Raw genomic sequence first — 16,075 nt, 5'->3', positions numbered from 1 at the left:
ACTAAATAGGCAACTAACATAGACCAGGTGAAAATAAGGTTGTACTGAAATAGAAACAGCAAAAGAAATACATTATCTAACTTAGTGACTGAGAAGACAATGAAGACATGAGCAGAGAAAGAAAAGGGGTGAATAAGTTAACTGGGCAATGGGGTTTTATTTTGTGCTAGGCACAAAATGGCAAAAAATATATTAACCCAATAGACTAAACACAATCTGTATATATTGTTTGTGTTTGGAAATAGAAATAGAAATGTGGGAATATATAACAATGTAAGCCAGGCAGTAACAGGAACCATGACAAATACAAATTAGGGGCTCGAATGTGGCTTAGTGGTAGAGTGCTTGCCTAGTATGCAAGAAGCCCTGGGTTCCATTCCTCAGTACCACATAAACAGAAAAAGCCAGAAGTGGAACTGTTGCTCAAGTGGTACAGTGCTAGCTAGCCTTAAGCAAAAGAAGCTCAGGGACAGTGCTCAGGCCCTGAATTCAAGCCCCAGGACTGGTAAAAATAAAAATTAAAAAATAGTGCTGGGAAGGTGGCTCAGTGGTAGAATGCTTGCCTTGCATGCATGAGGCCCTGGGTTCGATTCCTCAGCACCACATAAGCAGAAAAAAAAGCTGGAAGTGGCGCTGTGGCTCAAGTGATAGAGCACTAGCTTTGAGCTGAAGAGCTGAGGGACAGCGCCCAGGCCCAGAGTTCAGGTCCACGACTGGACCCCCCACCCAAAAAAAAAAAAAAAAAATTAGAGATGTAAGTATAGCTTTTTCTATTGTCCTATACATCAAATTCTTATTCTTTACATTTTTAAATGCACTAAACTTTAACTAAAAATCATCACTTACCTGCACTTCTCTGACAACCTGCATACAATCAGGCAAGGAGAAGCCAATAGGTAGACCAACTTTAGCTGGTGTTTTGAATTTGTCTCCTATCTTAAATGGGACATCATCAAGGTAACTGAAAGTCCCTATAATCAAAAATAAAGTAGAAAATATCAGCAAAGAACTTTATTATTTTTTATAATATTATGTTTAGTGGATACATATTAATTTAGTTGTACTCTTAAGACTTTACTGCTTACCTTTTCCTTAACCCTAGATCACTAAAGAATAAAATCCTACTTCAATCTACTTAATCTTATTAGAGTTGTTTTTCAATTATGCTGACGTTTAAAAGGTAGAGTTCTTTTTTTTTTTTTTTTTTTTTTGGTCAGTCATGGGGCATGAACTCTGGGCCTGGGCACTGTCCCTAAGAATTTCAGCTCAAGGCCAGCGCTCTACCACTTGAGTCACAGTGCCACTTCCCATTTTCTGGTGGTTCATTAGAGGTAAGAGTCTTACTGCCTGAGCTGGCTTTGAACCATGATCCTCAGATCTCAATCTCAGCCTCTTGAGTAGCTAGGATTACAGGCTTGAGCCAGGGCCCAACTAAAGCTAGAGTTTTTAAACAGCCTTTTCCCCCACCAGGATCCAAGACCTCTCTCTGCCCTTATTTCCTAGTAGTCATCTTCTGGCTCATTGCAGTAAGTCATGGTGAACTCTCTTTACAACAGCAGGCAGAATAGGTCAAATCCAAATACTGAGAAAAAAAAATCTAACTTCTACACAGCTACCAAATTAAGTCTACAACTGTGGTCAAGCTAATCGTTTTTCCTGGGCATATTCCTGGTTATTAATACACTTGGAAATTTTCCAAATATTGTCCTACTTACAACAACAAACACTGCTGAGAATTCAGGGGGAAATGAGCCCTTATATACTGCTGGTAAGAATGCAAATTAGTGCAACAACTATAGAAATCAATATGGAGTTTCCTCAAAAAACTAAAAAATAGGGGCTGGGAAGGTGGCTCAGTGGTAGAGCGCTTGCCTTGCATGCATGAGACCCTGGGTTCGATTCCCCAGCACCACATAAGCAAAAAGAAATAAAAGCCGGAAGTGGCGCTGTGGCTCAAGTGGTAGAGCGCTAGCCTTGAGCTGAAGAGCTGAGGGACAGTGCCCAGGCCCAGACAGAGATCAGGCCCCACGACCGGACCCAAAAAAAAAAAAAAAAAACCTAAAAAATAAACCTACTTTATGATCCCATGGAGAATATATCTGAAGAGGTCTAAATCAATTTACAAGAAAGACATCTGCACACCCATTTTTCTGCAATTTAGTTCACAACAGCCAAACTGTGGAATTGGCTAAAGTGCCCAACACGATGAATGAGTAAAGATGTGGTATATGTATACCATTGAATACTAGTTATTCAGGCATAAAGAAGAATGAAAATTTATCATTTGCAAGAAAGTGGATAACACTGGAGATCATGTTGAAGATAAGGCTAGCTCAAAAGGCCAAATGCTTCATACTTTACTCATTTGTTGAATTTAGACTTTCAATGTACATACATACACATGCATACACAAATAGAGCACTAGATTGTAACTTGGGACTGTTTGGAGAGATGAGAAGTAGGAGCCAAATGAAAGAGAATGATTGAGGAAGAATAATGTTGAAATATACCATGTCTAAATATGAGACTGTATAACAAAGCTGTTGAACAACAAGGCTGGGAAAATGGGGAGAAAGTAAGTAAAAGCAGTGATTAGTCTAATTAAAATATATGTATTTATGTGCAAAATATCATGATGAAATCCCTTGATACAATTTATATATACTAAAAAGAGAGTAAACTGGGAGACAGGTATCAGTAGAATAGTGAAGGGCGAATTCATGTGAAAATGAGTATTATATGTGTGTATAAAAATAACTTATTGAGGGGCTGGGAAGGTGGCTCAGTGGTAGAATGCTTGCCTTGCATGCATGAGGCCCTGGGTTCCATTCTTCAGCACCACATAAGCAGAAAAAGCCGGACGTGGTGCTGTGGCTCAAGTGGTAGAGTGCTCGCCTTGAGCTGAAGAGCGAAGGGACAGAGCCCAGGCCCTGAGTTCAAGCCCCATGATGGACCGCCCCCCCCCCCACAAAAAAAGCAATGAGGGAAGATGAGGGAGAGTGATCAGGGGGTGAGGGTGACAGGGTACATCACACACATATAAGGAAAAGTGACAATGAAGTCCCCCTTGTACAATTAATGTATACTAATAAAAAATCTTTTTTAAAAAAACACTAGTAAGTAAAATGATTTATAAACCCTAAAAAAATGTATCTACATTCATTAATATCAACTTAATTTCTTGAGTGAATAATGACTAGTGTGGCATTTCCATGGGCTACTATCTAAAAAGCACTATTTTGAGCTAAGTCTGGTGACAATGCCTAAAATCCCAATAGTGGGAAGGCTGAGGGTAGAGGATCTCCAATACAAATACAAAGTCCATCAGGGATACACAACTAAAACCTGTCTCAAAATAACAAAAAACAAAACAAAAACCTTAAAAGAAGGAGGGGTGCTATGCAAAAGATATCTGAGCCAGTAGGAATTGGAAAAGTGTTTTTTTTTAATCTACCTTTCAGTCAGGTAACTGAAAGAGACTCTTATTCTATAATGGAACTAAGTTCAGGTTTAGAAACAGGCAAAACCAACTAAAATCCTCTAAACTGCTGCTTTTCTTTGTAAGCACTAATTATAGGTACCTGCTTTAAAAACAGATTCCTTTTTTTCACCAACAAAGTCAATGACTTCACCTCCCAAGGATTTTATCTGTATCTCCCATCAATAGTAATCCCCTAATCATCCAGGGCCTTAGTCCTTCCATTACATTAACAGAATGAGCAGAAGGCAGAAGTAGGGATAAATGGCAACCAAGTACTAAACGACATAGAAACATTTTGAATAATAGAGAATACCATAAATATTATTAATGATGATGCTATGTAGTTATAGAAAACATTAAGAATTGTCTATTTTTATTCAAGATATCATTCTATCTACTTAAAGATATTCACATCTCATCAATTTTATTTTTTAAGCAAACTCATAGAATCCAATAAAAATGAAAACACAATCTACCAGAACCTTTGGAAATTAGTGAAAGTAATCCTAAGAGGAAGGTTTACAACTGTGAGCACCTCAAAAAAAAAAAAAAAAAAAAGGCACTAGTCACACCTGTAATCCTACCTACTCAGGAAGGAGACTGAGATATGAAGGATTGATATTTGAAGTCAGCCAGAAAAGTTTACTAGATTCAATCTTCAAAATAATCAGGAAGAAAGCAGGGTTGAAGGCATTGCTCAAATGGTAGTGCCAGCCAAGCACAAAGCACAAAGCCCAAATTCAAGTACTGGGGGCAGGGAGGAGGGAAATGGAAGAGAAGGGAAAAGAAGGGAAGAGGGAGAGCAACAGTCACAGAGGGACTATACAAAGAACTAAACAAAAAGTTCAAAAAATTAGCTGGGTACTAATGGCTCATGCCTATTAATTCTACATACTCAGGATGTGAAGATCTGAGGATCTTGGTTCGAAGCCAGCCAGGGCAGGAAAGTCGATGAGACTCTTATCTCCAATAACCATGCAAAAACTGGAAGTGGACTATGGCTCAAAGAGGTAGAGCATTACCCAAAAAATCTTACTGACAGTGCTCAGGTCCTGAGTTCAAGCCCCACAACTGACAAAAAAATAAATAAAAGCTTAAAAAATGGTTATTTGAAAACATTCATAAACCCTTAGCCAATAAGGAAATAGTCCATATAATAAAATTAGAGATGAAAAGGGGTGTATCACAACAAATACAAGTGAAATCCAGAAGATAATATTTTGAATACTTAGACTCAAAACTGGAAAGTTCTAGAATAAATGGATAAATTTCTAGATCAACCTGACCTACCAAAATTGAACCAAAAATATATGTCACTTAAATCTATAAGAAATTAGACTGAAGTTTACTACTCCAAGCCCGGTGTTGGTGGCTCACACCTGTAATCCTAGCTACTCAGGAGGCTGAGATCTGAGGATCATGGTTCAAAACCAGCCTGGGCAGGAAAGCCTGTGAGACTCATCTCCAATTAACCACTAGAAAAACGGAAGTGGTGCTGTGGCTCAAGTGGTAGAGCACTAGCCTTGAGCTGAAGAGCTCAGGGACAGTGTCCAGGCCCAGGGTTCAAGCCCCATGACTGACAAAAACAAAAAACAAAAACAACTACCCTAAAATCCAGCAACAGCACTCTTAAAGGCATTCCAAAGAAATGTAAGTCTGGGCATAATAGAGGCATTTGAACACCCATGTTCATTGTGGCACCATTCACAATAGCTGAACTATGGAAACAAATGATGAATGGACCAAGAAAAGGTGTTGTATAATTGTCTATGGATTAGGAGTAGCTAGATATGATGGTCTCAGAAGGCATAAAAGTTGACTGGGCATTGGTAGGTCACACCTGTAATCCTAGCTACTCAAGAGATTGAATCTGGGGGCTGGGAAGGTGGCTCAGTGGTAGAGCACTTGCCTTGCATGCCTGAGGCCCTGGGTTCGATTCCTCAGTACCACATAAGCAAAAAGAAAAAAAGCCGGAAGTGGCGCTGTGGCTCAGGTGGTAGAGCACTAGCCTTGAGCTGAAGAGCTGAGGGATAGTGCCCAGGCCCAGAGTTCAGGCCCCAAGAGCGGACCCCCCCCCAAAAAAAAAGAGATTGAATCTGAAAATTGCAGTTTGAAGCCAGCCAAGGTGGTTAATCTCCAACTGACCCCAAAAGAACTAAAAGTGGGGGTGTGGCTCAAATGGTACAGTAATGCCTTGAGAGCAGAAAAAGCCAAGAGGAAGACCACGCTGAGTTCAAGCCACACTACACATCACACATGTGCATATTCACACACACACACACACACACACACACACACACACACACACAAAGAAAGTATAAAAGCTTAGGTAAAAACTTATTTTGGGTCTTAACGCTCATTTCCTGAAAGAGAGTTCTATTCCTCCTTACTTTAACCTGTTATATTAAAACTTAGCCAGGCGCTGGTGGCTCATGCCTATAATCTTAGCTACTCAGGAGGCTGAGATCTGAGGATCACGATTCAAAGCCAGCTTGGGCAGGAAAGTCCATGAGACTCTTATCTCCAATAAACGACTAGAAAACCGGAAGTGTTGCTATGGATCAAGTGGCAGAGCGCTTGCCTTAAGCTGAAGAGCTGAGGGACAGCACCCAGGCCCAGAGTTCAAGCCCCATGACTGACCAAAAAAAAAAAAAAAGACAATTGTTATATGTGTATATACACAATAAATTATTATTCAGCCATAAAGAAAAATAAAATTATGTTGTTTGCAGGTTAATGTATAGATCTTGAGACAACAGTATCAAACAAAGTAAGCTGGGTTCAGGACAAAGATCACATCTTTTCTCTCAAATGTGGATGCTAGATTTAAAAGATATATATTTATGTAAACACATATAAGATTAGTGTGTGTGAGAGAGAGAGAATGGTGACACCTCTGAATAATTAGCATGTACTTTAACAAAAAATGATCAGGAAATAGAAACGTACTGTCTGAGTAAAGGTACTACTGGGAGGGAGGCAAACAGTGAGAGTTAAGGAGGGTAAATATGGCAAACTACTTTATGTACATACAAGAAAATAAGACTTGAATAGAACTTGTTGAGATCAGTTTGAGAAATGGAGGGGAGGAAGAAGAGGGAGAGGGACAGAGTGGGTGGATAACTAATCAAGATACATTGATTGCAGACTGGGAAGGTGGCTCAGTGGTAGAGCGCTTGCCTTGCATGCCTGAGGCCCTGGGTTCGATTCCCCAGCACCACATAAGCAGAAAAAAAATAAAGCCGGAAGTGGCGCTGTGGCTCAAGTGGTAGAGTGCTAGCCTTGAGCTGAAGAGCTGAGGGACAGCGCCCAGACCCAGAGTTCAGGCCCCACGACTGGACCCAAAAAAAAAAAAGATTCATTGATTGCATGCATAAATGGAGATATTAAAATGAAATTCCCTTGAACTGATGCCAATAAAAAAAAAGAAAGAAAGAAATTAAAGCTGGGTGCCAGTGGCTCACGCCTGTAATCCTAGCTACTCAGAAGGCTAAGATCTGAGAATCATGGCTCAAAACTACCCAGGGCAGGAAAGTCCTTATCTCCAATTTACAGTCATCCCTCGCTATATCACAGTTCACTTATTTCAGCTTTCACTGTATCACATACATAAGGGGGCTGGGAATGTGGCTTAGTGGTAGAGTGCTTGCCTCACACGCATGAAGCCCTGGGTTCGATTCCTCAGTACTACATACACAGAAAAAGCCAGAAGTGGCGCTGTGGCTCAAATAGAGCACTAGCCTTGAGCACAGAGAGGCTCAAAGACAGTGCCCAGGCCCTGAGCTCAAGCTCCAGGACCAGGGGGAAAAAATAAAATAAAAATAAATACGTAAATAGTGATCCCTCACCTATCATGGGAGCTACGTTCCAGAGACCCCTGCAACAGGTGAAAATCCATGAAGTAGCAATAAGTGAATCGCAATATAGCAAGGGAAGACTATCTAACACTGTTACTTCACAGATTTTCACCTATCGCGGGGACCTCTGGACCATAACTTCCCAGATAGGTGAGAGATTACTGTAACCAACAAAAAGTACGCAGACCCTGAGTTCAAGCTCCAATAATGGCAGGAAAAAAAAAAAAAAAGTTTCCAGGGAAAAAAGTGAGTGGGAACTGAAAGGGAAATAAATGAAAATTTCCAAAACTAGAAAGTGTATTTTTTGAAATAGGGTAAGTTTATTATTTTTATTTCTACTATTTTCTCCGTAGGCCTTTCCTCTGTTTTTATTCAATCCTCTTTTCCCTTAAAAAGAGGGCCAAAGCAGGCTGGGAGATGAAGCTCAATGTTAAAGCATTTCCTCACCATACATGAGGCCTGAGTTCAAATCCCAGCACTACAAGAAAAAAAAAGAAAAAGAAAGGAGAAAGAATAAAAAGTCACCTAGAGGGGCTGGGAAGGTGGCTCAGTGGTAGAGTGCTTGTCTTGCATGCATGAGGCCCTGGGTTCGATTCCTCAGCACCACATAAACAAAAAGAAAAAAGCCAGAAGTGGCGCTGTGGCTCAAGTGGTAGAGTGCTAGCCTTGAGCTGAAGAGCTGAGGGACAGCACCCAGGCCCAGAGTTCAGGCCCCACGACCGGACCCAAAAAAAAAAAAAAAAAAAGTCACCTAGAGACAACTTTAGATGTGCCTTTCAACCATCACTTGATACTGTGAAACAATTCTATAATGATACTCAGGTAAGATCGCTTACCTGAAATACCTGCTGCCTGACCTATAGAATACGAATTCCAGCCGGGCGCTGGTGGCTCACGCCTGTAATCCTAGCTACACAGGAGGCTGAGATCTGAGGATCGCGGTTCAAAGCCAGCCCAGGCAGGAGAGACCGTGAGACTCCTATCTCCAAGAAACCACCAGAAAACCGGAAGTGGCTCTGTAGCTCAAGTGGTAGAGCGCTCGCCTTGAGCTGAAGAGCTGAGGGACAGCGCCCAGGCCCAGAGTTCAAGCCCCACGACCGACAAAAAAAAAAAAAAAAAAAAAAAAAAGAATACCAATTCCAGAGTTTGAGGGACTTAACTCCAAAAAGATTTAATAAAGCTTATATAAGTTATGCACATGTAGGTATACATATAATGGTAATTCAAAGTTTCAAAGAGTTAGAAAAAATATATAAGCAAGCTAAAACCATTAAGACTATTGTATAGGGCTGGGAAGGTGGCTCCAGTGGTAGAGTGCTTGCCTTGCATGCATGAGACCCTGGGTTTGATTCCTCAGCACCACATAAGCAGAAAAAGCCAGAAGTGGTGATGTGGCTAGTGGTAGAGCACTAGCCTTGAGCTGAAGAGCTGAGAGACAGTGCCCAAACCCAGAGTTCAGGCCCCACGACCAACCAAAAAAATTAAAAAAAAAAAAAAAAGACTATTATATCACTCTAACTCAGCTGATCAATACCATCAAGTAACCATTTGTAGTTTAGAAAAGCACTTATACAAGCTGCTGGACAGTCTAGTAAGCCATTCTTCCAGTGATGTGATTCAATTTTTAAAATTTAGAAGATCATCTCTAAAACAATTTTTATTGTTTGGATATTCTGGCACATAATTCTTACCTTTTACTGCAGAAAAATATGGCCTAGGGGCTGAGAAGGTGGCTCAGTGGTAGAGCACTTGCCTTGCATGCATGAGGCCCTGGGTTCAATTCCTCAGCACCACATAAGCAGAAAAAAAAGCCGGAAGTGGTGCTCTGGCTCAAGTGGTAGAGCGCTAGCCTTGAGCTGAAGAGCTGAGGGACAGCGCCCAGGCCCAGAGTTCAGGCCCCATGACCGGACCCTCCCCCCAAAAAAAGAAAAATATGGCCTAATTTTAATTTCTTAAGCATCATAATTTCCCTTAAGTACAGGTAAGAATTAGGTTTCTTGGGGTTTTTGTTGTATTATTAATGGGGAGAAGAAAAAGTTTGGTTTGTTTTGGTGAGACAGGTTCTTGCTGTTAGCGTAGGCTGGTCTTGAACTGAAGATCCTCTTGCCTCAACCACTTGAGTGCAGATTACATGTGTACACTACCATGCCCAGGACAGAAAATAAACACTATAACATTATTATTATTATTGTTATTATTGATATTATTTGTGCCAGTCTTGGGGCTTGAACTCAAGAGCCTGGGTACTATCCCAGAGCTTTTTTGCTGAAGGCTAGATTCTACCACTTGAGCCACAGCTCTACTGGTTTTTTTGGTGGTTAAATGGAGACAAGAGTATCATGACCTTTTCCTGCCTGAAGCTAGTTTCAAACCACAATCCTTAGATCTCAGCTTCCTTAGTAGACTTACAGCCATGAGCCACTGTCATTGGGCCAATAAACATTGTTATCATATCTTAAGATAATAAACTATTTGTTTCCAAGTTCAAAATTATAATTACTATCATTCATATCTCTAATATGTTGATTGATTCTTAGTAAATTACTTCCTTTTGAGAACTAGGGTAAGACAAGTAAAACAAAAGCTTTAACTAAAAGATTAAAATTTTTTCACATAAAAATGGAGAAGTGCTAGGACCAAGAAACAAGAATGGGAATGGTAAGTGACTGAAAACAGTGCTGAATAACAACAAATCTGGCTTAGCCCTTATTTACCTCTTATGTAACTTCAAGTACAATAACCAGAAAATTTAACTGTCCATTTAAAGAAACACTTTAAAGTTATCGAAGGTTCTTGATGTATATGCTACATGTTGTACAGCTTTACTTTTTCAAACTGTTCATATAAAAAGACAAAGAAGATGCCAAGTGAGTTCAAATTCTCTACCAAATGATAACTTCAATTGTAATATCCAATAGTCCACTTACCATGGAAATCTGTACCCAACTTCTTAGAAGCCATTTAGAACCTGAAAAACAAGGAAATATTTCTTAAGCACACATCCTGAAGGACTAAAAACAAGATAGAGACAACACAAAAGAAAATGAAGACCAAAGTTTCAATACTGACACTGTCCTCATATTCTTTTTCCAAAAGAAAGCAGACTGGAGAAAGAAACGAGGTGGCTTGTTCTGGTTTTGGTACTGAGGCTAGGTCTCAGGGCCAGAATACTTTCTCTTAAGCTCTCTAACTCAAGGCTGGCAGAGGTTTGAGCTAAACCTCTGCTTCTGGGTTGTTGTTTTTTGTTGTTTTTTTTTTGGGGGGGGGGAGTTAATTACATAAAAGTCTCATGGACTTTTCTGTTCAGGCTACCTTTGAACCCAGATGGCTTCAAAGCACAATCCTTATCTCGGCCTTTTTTTTTTTTTTTGGATCAGTCATGGGGCTTGAACGCTGTCCCTGCACTCTCCAGCTCAAGGAGAGCACTTCTGGTTTTCTGGAGATAAGAGGCTGGCTTTGAACCATGATCCTCAGATCTCCGACTCCTGAGTAGCTAGGATTACAGGCATGAGCCACCGCTCCCGGCTCTTATCTCAGCTTTCTGAGAAGCTTTACAGGTGTGAGCTACTAGTGCCCGGCTCAATAAGATTGGTTGTTTTGGTTTTTATTTATTTATTTTTACTAAATGTCTTAAATCTGCAGGTTTAAAGAAAAAAAAAATCAGGCTGGATACTGGTGGCTGACGCCTGTAATCCTAGCTATTCAGGAGGCTGAGATCTGAGGATAGGGGTTTGAAGCCAGTCTGGGCAGAAAAGTCTCCAAGAGACTTTTATTCAATAAACTACTCAGAAAAAGCTAAAAGTGGTACTGTGGCTCAAGTGGTAGAGTATGAGCCTTGAGCAAAAGAAGCTTAGGGATGGGAGGGAGGGGGGAGGCTGGGAAGGGAGGTGAAGGGTAAGGTAAACAAAGGAGGAGGCTGCAATGCTTGGTAAGAAATGTATGCATTATCCTGCCCATGTAATTGTAACCCCTCTGTACAGTATGTTCTCAAATAAAATAAAATAAAATTTAAAATTTAAAAAAAAAAAAAAAAGAAGCTTAGGGACCGTTCAGGCTCCAGGACTGGTTAAAAAAAAAATCAGAGAGCCGGGCGCTGGTGGCTCACGCCTGTAATCCTAGCTACTCAGGAGGCCTTGAGATCTGAGGATCGTGGTTCAAAGCCAGCCTGGGCAGGAGAGACCATGAGACTCCTATCTCGAATAAACCACCAGAAAAACCGGAAGTGGCGCTGTAGCTCAAGTGGTAGAGTGCTCGCCTTGAGCTGAAGAGCTGAGGGACAGCGCCCAGGCCCAGAGTTCAAGCCCCACGGCCGACAAAAAAAAAAAAAAAAAAAAAAAAAATCAGAATGGCAGAATATCTACTAATTTGTCTGCCCAGGCTGGCTATGAACCTTAATCTTCAAGTAGCTAGGATTATATGCATGAACCACCAGTACCTGGCTCATAATATAATTTTTATTTTGGCCTGACAGTCTTAGAACATATCTTTAAAGACTAAATTGAATTTATAAGATCTTAATTTCAGTCATTTCAAGTCTCATCATTAGCTAGACACTACTTTCATAATTTATCACTGTCTACAACCTCTGTTTGCAAACCTAAATGCTTTTATTATAGGCTACTGTACAACAGCATATTTGGCTAAAGATAGCAGGCCAACAAAAGAAGTCAACAGTGTACTGACTCACCCTGAGGAATATTTTAATATTAGGCTACAGTAAGCTTTAATTCATGTATTAATTTCTGCTTGCAATCATCCAAAATACTGCTTGTTCAGATCTTTCCTGAGCACCATTGTGTTATGGAGAGCTAAAATAAAAACCTCAGCTGGGCGCCGGTGGCTCACGCCTGTAATCCTAGCTACTCAAGAGGCTGAGATCTGAGGATCTCGGTTCAAAGCCAACCCAGGCAGGAAAGTCCATGAGACTTTTTTTTTTTTTTTGCCGGTCATGGGGCTTGAACTCTGGGCCTGGGTGCTGTCCCTCAGCTCTTCAGCTTAAGGCTCTACCAATTGAGCCACAGCACCCCTTCTGGCTTTTTCTGTTTATGTGGTGCTGAGGAATCGAACCCAGGGCCTCATGCTTGCAAGGCATGCACTCTACTGCTGAGCTACCGTCCCAGCCCCTCCACGAGACACTTATCTTCAATAAACCACTGGAAAACCGGAAGTGGCGCTGTGGCTCAAGCGGCAGAGCACTCACCTTGAGCTGAAGAGCACAGGGACAGTGCCCAAGCCCAGAGTTCAAGCCCCATGACCGACCAAAAAAAACCCAAAAAACCTCAATGAAAACCGTTGATAGAGGGATGGGGGAATAGAGAAAGAAAAACAGGCTGTATATAGAGAGGACCTTACAGGAAGGAGTTAGGCTAACAAGGAAGATTAAAAAGGATGAATATGATCAAAGCAGATTGTTTGCAACTATGAAAACAGAACAGTGAAGCTTTGTTTAAATTGTTTTGTTGTTTTGATGCCAGGACTAGGGCTTAGAACTCAGGCCCTGGGTGCTGTCCTTGAGCTTTTTGCTCAAGGCTTATATTGTACCACTTGAACCACTTCCAGAGATAAATTTGCTGGTTAACTGGAAATAGAGTCTCATAGACTTTGCTGTCCAGGCTGGCTTCAAATCACCATCCTCAGATCTCAGTCTCCTAAGTAGTTAGGATTACAGGTATGATGTACCAGTGCTTGGCTAAAATTGTTTTGAGAATGGGAGAAGGAAGTGTGTTAGAAGGGTAAGACTGATTGGAATATATTGTAAATATGTGTGGAAATTTAACAATAAAATCCTCCCCCATGGGCTGGGAAGGTGGCTCAGTGTAGAGTGCTTGCCTCGCAAGCATGAGGCCCTGGGTTTGATTCCTCAGTACCACACGAGCAGAAAAGGCTGGAAATGGCACTGTGGCTCAAGTGGTAGAGTGCTAGCCTTGAGCTGAAGAGCTTAGGGACAGCACCCAGGCCCAGAGTTCAGGCCCCATGACCAACCAAAAAAAAAAAAAAAAAAAAAAAATCCTCCCTTGTGTAACTAATATATAAAGAAAATAAAATAGCTGTACATCACTAATAGTCATCATAATAAAAAAAATTTTTAAGATATGTCCTTTTAGCCCTGGCCAACCTCCCTCTATCTTTTGTGCAGCTGGGACAACAAGCACACACCAGCATACCCAACTCAATTTTGTGTATATATGTATGTAAGTGCACGTGTGTGCCTGTCTTGGGGCTTGAGCTTTTGTGGTCAAGGCTAGTCCTCTACCACTTGAGCCATGGCTCCACTTCTGGCTTTTTTTGGTAGTTAATTCAAAATAAAGAGTCTCACAGACTTTCCTCCCTGGGCTGACTTAGAACTATAATCCTCAGATCTCAGCCTACCAAGTAGCTAGGATTAGCATGAGCTACCAGTGCCTGGCTCTGACTCAATTTTTGAGACAAGAATGGTCTGGCTATGGGCTGGGAAGGTGGCTCAGTGGTAGAGCACATGCCTTCAAGGCCCTGGGTTCGATTCCTCAGCACCACATAAGCAAAAAGAAAAAAGCCAGAAGTGGCGCTGTGGCTCAAGTGGTAGAGCACTAGCCTTGAGCTGAAGAGCTGAGGGACAGCGCCCAGGCCCAGCCCAGGCCCAGAGTTCAGGCCCCACAACCAGACCCAAAAAAAAAAAAAAGAATGGTCTGGCTAACTTGTGCTCCAGCTGACCTCAAACTGAAATCTCCCCATGTCCATCAACCACCCAGTTGGGATTAAGACATGTTCTTACAGTATTGGAGTTATGAGCCCACTTCTAGCTTTTTTCTTTTTGCTTATGTGGTGCTGAGGAATTGAACCCAGGGCCTCAGGCATGCAAGGCAAGCGCTCTACCACTGAGCCACCTTCCCAGCCCCGTTTTTTAAATTTTCTATACTGAAAGTATCTCTAATTTATCAATCATTTGGTGCACAAAAACATACTTTGTTGGGGAGGGAAGGGATAGAAGGGGAAAAACAAAGGAGGACATAACTACTTAATAGGAAATGTACTCATTACCTTACTTATATAACTGAAACCCCTCTGTACAGTATTTTTCCAATAAAAAATATATACAAACAAAAAAACATACTTTGTGAGGGGAAAAACAGGGGGGAAATGACAGCAAAGAAGATTCCTGGGAAGTGGCACTGTATCTCAAGTGGTAGAGCGCTAGCCTTGAACTGAAGAGCTGAGGGACAGCACCCGGGCCAAGAGGTCAAACCCCATGACCGAAAAAAAAAAAAAAAATTTCTTGTAAGGGGAAAAAAAAGTACTGCCAGGTACCAGTGGCTTACACCTGTAATCCTAACTTCTAAGAAGGCTGACATCTGAAGATTGTGGCTCAAAGTTAGCCTGAGCAGGACAGTCTATAAGACTCATATATCTCTAATTAACCACCAGCAAAAAGCCAGAAGTAGAGCTGTGGCTCAAGTGGTAGAGTGCAAGCATTTAGCAAAAAAGGTCAGGGACAGCAACACACACACACACACACACACACACACACACACACACACACACACACCACCCACCACCACCACCACCACCACCAACACACACACACACACACACACACACACACACACACACACACACACACACACACACACACACACACACACACACACACACACACACACACACACACACACACACACACACCCTTGTGGGTTCACAAAGAGGAAAAATACAAACACATAGATGGTTCTAGGTTACTGATTCATGGAGGTATAGTTAAGTGTTTTACTTATATCATGATTTAAAAAAAAGTTATGAATTGTTCCCAAATACATAGAATCAGAATTAAGCAAAAACTAGGGATGATGATGTAGCTCAATGGTAGAACACCTGACTAGTATTCTCTAAATTTAATAATCCCAGCACTACCAAAAAAAAAAAGTAAAAATTATAGGAACAGAAGAATTATGAAAAAATACAAATGAATAAGGCAGATCTAATTTGTGTTATGTGGAAAGTACTCTAAGAGGGTAAAGTAGACTGAGGAGCAGGCAGAGAGGCCTACCTCAGCATCCAGGAGGAGCTCTGCACTGAAGGCACATGGGTAAAAAGTGAATGCTGAGAACAGAAGACAGACTGCTGAATATCTGTGTCTGCAGTACACATTATGATCCCTTTGTAGAGCATGTCTACAAAATCTCTATAGGATAATGATGAAGAGAAGACATTTAACAGAAGACATTTAACAAAAACAGCCCTCCACAAACTACCAAAAACAAATAAACAAACAAAAAAAGCTGGGCTGGGAAGGTTGGCTCAGTGGTAGAGTGCTTGCCTCACATGCATGAGGCCTTGGGTTCAATTCCTCAGCATCACATAAGCAGAAAAAAGCCAGAAGTGGTGCTGTAGCTCAAGTAGTAGGGCGCTAGCATTGAGCTGAAGAGCTGAGGGACAGTGCCCAGGCCCAGAGTTCAGGCCTCACAACCGACAAAAAAACAAAACAAAACAAACAAAAAAAAAAAACTGCATTCTATTTCCTAAAATACTTTGCCGATAATGGAGCCTACATCTCCTGCCCTAGCAGGCCATTAACAAAGGGCATACATGGTCCTATGGACTCTTCTACCAGTAATACTGTTTTTGCAGAACTTACCTTGGTTGTAAAGCAGAAGTCACCTAGCATCTATGTGCACCCACTATGGAAATCAGTTAACAATTCCTCAGAAAGCTAAAATCTGACCTACTTTATAAATTCACCACAGCACTATGGGCATATATCTGA

General features: G+C 41.2%; 1 protein-coding gene across 4 annotated transcripts in view; it reads right to left on the bottom strand.

Annotated features, from left to right (window-relative positions):
* Nucleotides 1–16,075, bottom strand: part of Ubap1 (ubiquitin associated protein 1) — a 50,703-nt gene that overhangs the window by 19,029 nt on the left and 15,599 nt on the right. For 3 of the 4 annotated variants that reach the window (XM_070008879.1, XM_070008900.1, XM_070008890.1), the window contains exons 2-3: nucleotides 10,266–10,306; nucleotides 847–971 (exon numbers count right to left, since the gene is read on the bottom strand). In XM_070008879.1, coding sequence (XP_069864980.1) covers nucleotides 847–971; nucleotides 10,266–10,299 — 159 coding nt within the window. In that variant the 5' untranslated portion in view covers nucleotides 10,300–10,306. The remainder of the gene's footprint in view (nucleotides 1–846; nucleotides 972–10,265; nucleotides 10,307–16,075) is intronic. The other variant, XM_070008910.1, reaches the window with a different exon arrangement.

Source organism: Dipodomys merriami, unplaced genomic scaffold, assembly GCF_024711535.1.
Source record: "Dipodomys merriami isolate MVZ:Mamm:240054 unplaced genomic scaffold, mDipMer1.0.p SCAF_11, whole genome shotgun sequence".
In the NCBI taxonomy this organism is placed as follows: domain Eukaryota; kingdom Metazoa; phylum Chordata; class Mammalia; order Rodentia; family Heteromyidae; genus Dipodomys; species Dipodomys merriami.
The sequence above is the reverse complement of the archived record's forward strand: the minus strand, read 5'-3'. Positions and strand labels throughout refer to the sequence as shown.